At 43.4% G+C, this 3,867-nt stretch overlaps 1 protein-coding gene across 1 annotated transcript; it reads left to right on the plus strand.

Moving 5' to 3' along the window:
- Positions 1 to 521: 521 nt before the first annotated feature.
- On the plus strand, positions 522 to 2,326 carry foxi1 (forkhead box i1). The gene is made up of 2 exons (XM_026350610.1): positions 522 to 1,190; positions 1,365 to 2,326. The coding sequence occupies exons 1-2, from the start codon at positions 593 to 595 to the stop codon at positions 1,895 to 1,897; spliced, it is 1,131 nt and encodes a 376-aa protein (XP_026206395.1). The 5' UTR covers positions 522 to 592; the 3' UTR covers positions 1,898 to 2,326.
- Positions 2,327 to 3,867: the final 1,541 nt, after the last annotated feature.

The raw sequence follows: 3,867 nt of genomic DNA on the forward strand, positions 1-3,867 counted from the left end.
CTGATAGTTTGAACAACATTTTCGCTATTGATGCATGAAACCTCTGTCATGGCTTCAGTTCAAATAGGGACTTGAAGTTTCGATCACTCCACCTCAAAACAGAGAACAATTATAAAAAACTATAAATAATAAAAAAAACAAACAAACATCTAAAATCATTTTTGAGATATTATAACAAATATTTATTGTTTCTTTTTCTATTTACTAAGTCATATAACCTGGACTCAGACTCATTTGTACTTCACATACGTGTTAAAGAGTCTCGTTTAAAACAAATTAATTGCGTAATTACGCATAAGGGTCAACACTGACATAAAACACTAACGTGCCTTAATGTGAATAGTTGTTTTTTTAAGTTAACCTGAAGCTCGGTACTGCAGTTAAAGACAGTATCGGTGCTCATCATTGATATGGAGATTGGATCAATACAGGGCAGTAAAGAGAGGTGTGACCATCTCAAAAGTTTTCTTCAATGGGCTACCTGAGGCTCCGGGCGCCGCGCATAAATACTCCTCCCTCTGAAGAGGAGCTCAGTCTTAAGGGAGAGACACAGAGACGAAATTAGGTTTGGGGAATCTGGTGAGGGTGGATTATGAACGCTTTTGGACACCAACCATCTAACCAGCAGACCAGCCCTCTTCAGCACCACAGCGCTCAGGAGCTCCTGGACATGGCCGTGTACTGCGACAACTACGGGGTGTACCAACAGAACCTCCACCACCATCACTCTCAGAGGCCGCCGACGCACCCCTCCAGCTACGGCCTCGGAGAGTACACGTCTCCGTCCACCAACCCGTACCTGTGGCTGAATGGACCGAGCATCAACTCCTCTCCTTATCTTCCCGGGAACAATGGCGCGTCCTACATTCAGTCTGGATACGGTTCGAACCAGAGGCAGTTCTTGTCGCCTCCCACCGGCTTTGGTGGAGCAGACCTGGGCTGGCTGTCCATATCCAGCCAGCAGGAACTCTTCAAGATGGTCAGACCACCTTACTCCTACTCAGCACTGATAGCGATGGCCATCCAGAACGCACAAGACAAGAAGTTGACTCTGAGTCAGATCTATCAGTATGTAGCTGACAACTTCCCCTTCTACAAGAAGAGCAAAGCTGGATGGCAGAATTCAATCCGCCACAACCTGTCACTGAACGACTGCTTCAAGAAGGTGGCCCGGGACGAGGATGACCCCGGTGAGTCAACATTTACGCAGACACTTTTTGTTCAGACGTATTTTTATTAAATGTGCTTCAGTGATTTCCTTGAATCTTGTGGCAGCTGGTATTTCTTAAAACTCAGAAACGAGCTGTAAAGTTCAGAAAGTTTGTCTTTCACCTTGTTAACTCTTGTTTTTATGTCTCTTGCAGGTAAAGGGAACTACTGGACTCTGGACCCCAACTGTGAAAAGATGTTCGACAATGGGAATTTCAGGCGGAAGAGAAAAAGGAGAGCTGACATAACCGGAGCTGACAGCACGTCTCCCCCCGCAAAGTCAGAAGACGTCCCGCACAAGCTGTCCGACACCGCCAGCCTCTTGAGCTCTTCCCCGCCCAGCCTGCACGGATCCCCGGCTTCCACGGAGCCCAAGTCGTCGCCGCCGCCATCGGCGGAGCACAGCCCGTGTTTCAGCAACTTCGTGTCCAGTGTGAACTCCATCCTGGCGGGCAGCGGCGGCACCGACGCGTCCCGGGGCGCGGAGCGTGAATACGGCACCGGGCACCTCGGGGGACTGTCTCAGACCAGAGAGGGCATGTCTGGACTGGGCTCCTATTCCCCCACTTTAATCTCTCCTCTGAACTCTGACAACAACAGAATGAACTACTACACATCAGTACAGAGCCTCTCCAACCACTTCAGTGTAAATAACCTCATCTACAGCCGGGAAGGAACAGAGGTGTAGCCTGTGGAGCCTGAAGTAACCACCACTCTTTCTTAGCCTTCCTTTCTTATGTAGCTTATTATTACTCATGTACTGGGTTGACAGGCCTCGTTGTAAAACTGCACTGGGACTGAACTGGTCTTTTTCACCTTTTCCAAACTGGGACAAATCCACTCGTCGGTATTAGAAATGGATCCCAAAGTGCCTCTCCTCCGTCCTGGTTCCACACTCATCTTCCCACGGAGATGCGTCCTGAACTGACGGAGGTGCACTTATTTTGAAATCCTCACGTTAGCTGCTTGGTTGGGTGACTCCATAAAGAAGAAGACATATGTACAGAAATTATTTTCATAAGGAGAAACACGACCTGTATTTTAGACTGAATTGTGTTTTGTGTTTTATTTAAACTCATGTGGATGTTTGAATAAAAGTCATTTATTTGAACTCATGGATTTGACTGATTTTGTGTCATTTTCCTGTTTATGTTTTTTAGTGTTGGATGGAAAAAGGAGTTCAATACACCATTATATACCTACCTTCTACTTTCTAAATGAAAAAATCCTATTCTTACAATATTCCTATTGGGACCAACACAATGTACTGTGAGCTCATACAACTAATAATAAATCATCTCCTTCACTTAACCCTTAAGACAATATTATTTGCTTTATTTTGTGCATTTATTTTGATTAATTTAAAGCACATCGCCCCACTTTGAAACCTATTTTTATATTTTCATTTAAATCAGCCTATAACTATTTTATACACACCCCACTCTATTATCTGTCCCTTCATCCTCACTTAGTCTTAGGTAAAAAAGGCCTTATACATATACAGATTAATTTCTTTAAAATGTTTTAGCATTCTAAGTAGTAAATAAACCAGTATAAATGCTCTGGGGCCTGTCAGGAAATCTGAAGTCAAGTGGCTGTAAACAGTAAAGTGTGTAAGACAGAGACATTTTCCGCTTGTCACTTCCGATTGTCCAATTTCAACGAGCAATCAGACCTTTAACTTACTTCCACGAGGTTCAGAAGTTCAGCGTTTTGTCTGGCTGGGTTTGACTCAGACTGTGCCTGTTGGATGTTAACCTGTTTGTGAATATTCCACCTGTCTCCGTTTATAAGTCTTGTCACGCAAAACACTGGCTGTTCCGTGTGTGTGAGTGTGAATCCTGTTAATGGGATTTGCTTTTTTTTTTTTTTTCTATTGGGAACCGTAGTGGAAGAGCATCCACTGAACAATTGACAAGAGTTCAACAGCCCAGCCCAGGCTACACAACAGAAAGCATGCTACTGGGGAGAAAATATTAAACAGCCCATGCTGAGGAAATGTTCAAGTGATTTAACACCCCTCTCCACTCTTATTTTCAAACAATATGGATATGCACGGAATCAAAGCGGGTAAATAAAAGGAAACACCTCTTAATGGGTTGATAATTGAATTCACTCATGCGCTTCATGGTCTGGAATAAAAGAAAAAATTAATTGATAAGACTTTTGTGCCTCTTGTAGGAACACAATAGAGGCTGGCAATTCAAGGGATCCCCTCCTGGGCTCAAATGAAAATATTGCGATCTGAAGATCTGGGAACAAATTATCTCCCTCAGGCCACATTTTACGCTATTATCTGTGGAGCAGGGCCACGGATCAGACAAAGAGGATTTTTGTCATACAGGAGCAGGTTCTCACAGCAACACGTTTTCTGTTCAGTTTCTCATCATATCCACTGAATGGAGCACTTTCATATTCAGTTCATGTTCTTATTACTGTCGTTTCTTAATCCTTCCCTATAAGTAGAATTGTCGAGATACAGTACGTCAATTCAGAATCAAGTATATCAAAGATATTTCAATTCTACTTCTTGTACTTTAACTTAAGTAAAGTTATGAATGCAGGACTTTTACTTGTGACAGGCCGTTTCTACACTACTACTATTACTTTGCCCTAAGTAGGAATCCACCACTGATATCAAGGTACAATGAAGCCTGC

Source organism: Anabas testudineus, chromosome 19, assembly GCF_900324465.2.
Source record: "Anabas testudineus chromosome 19, fAnaTes1.2, whole genome shotgun sequence".
Taxonomy (NCBI): Eukaryota; Metazoa; Chordata; class Actinopteri; order Anabantiformes; family Anabantidae; genus Anabas; species Anabas testudineus.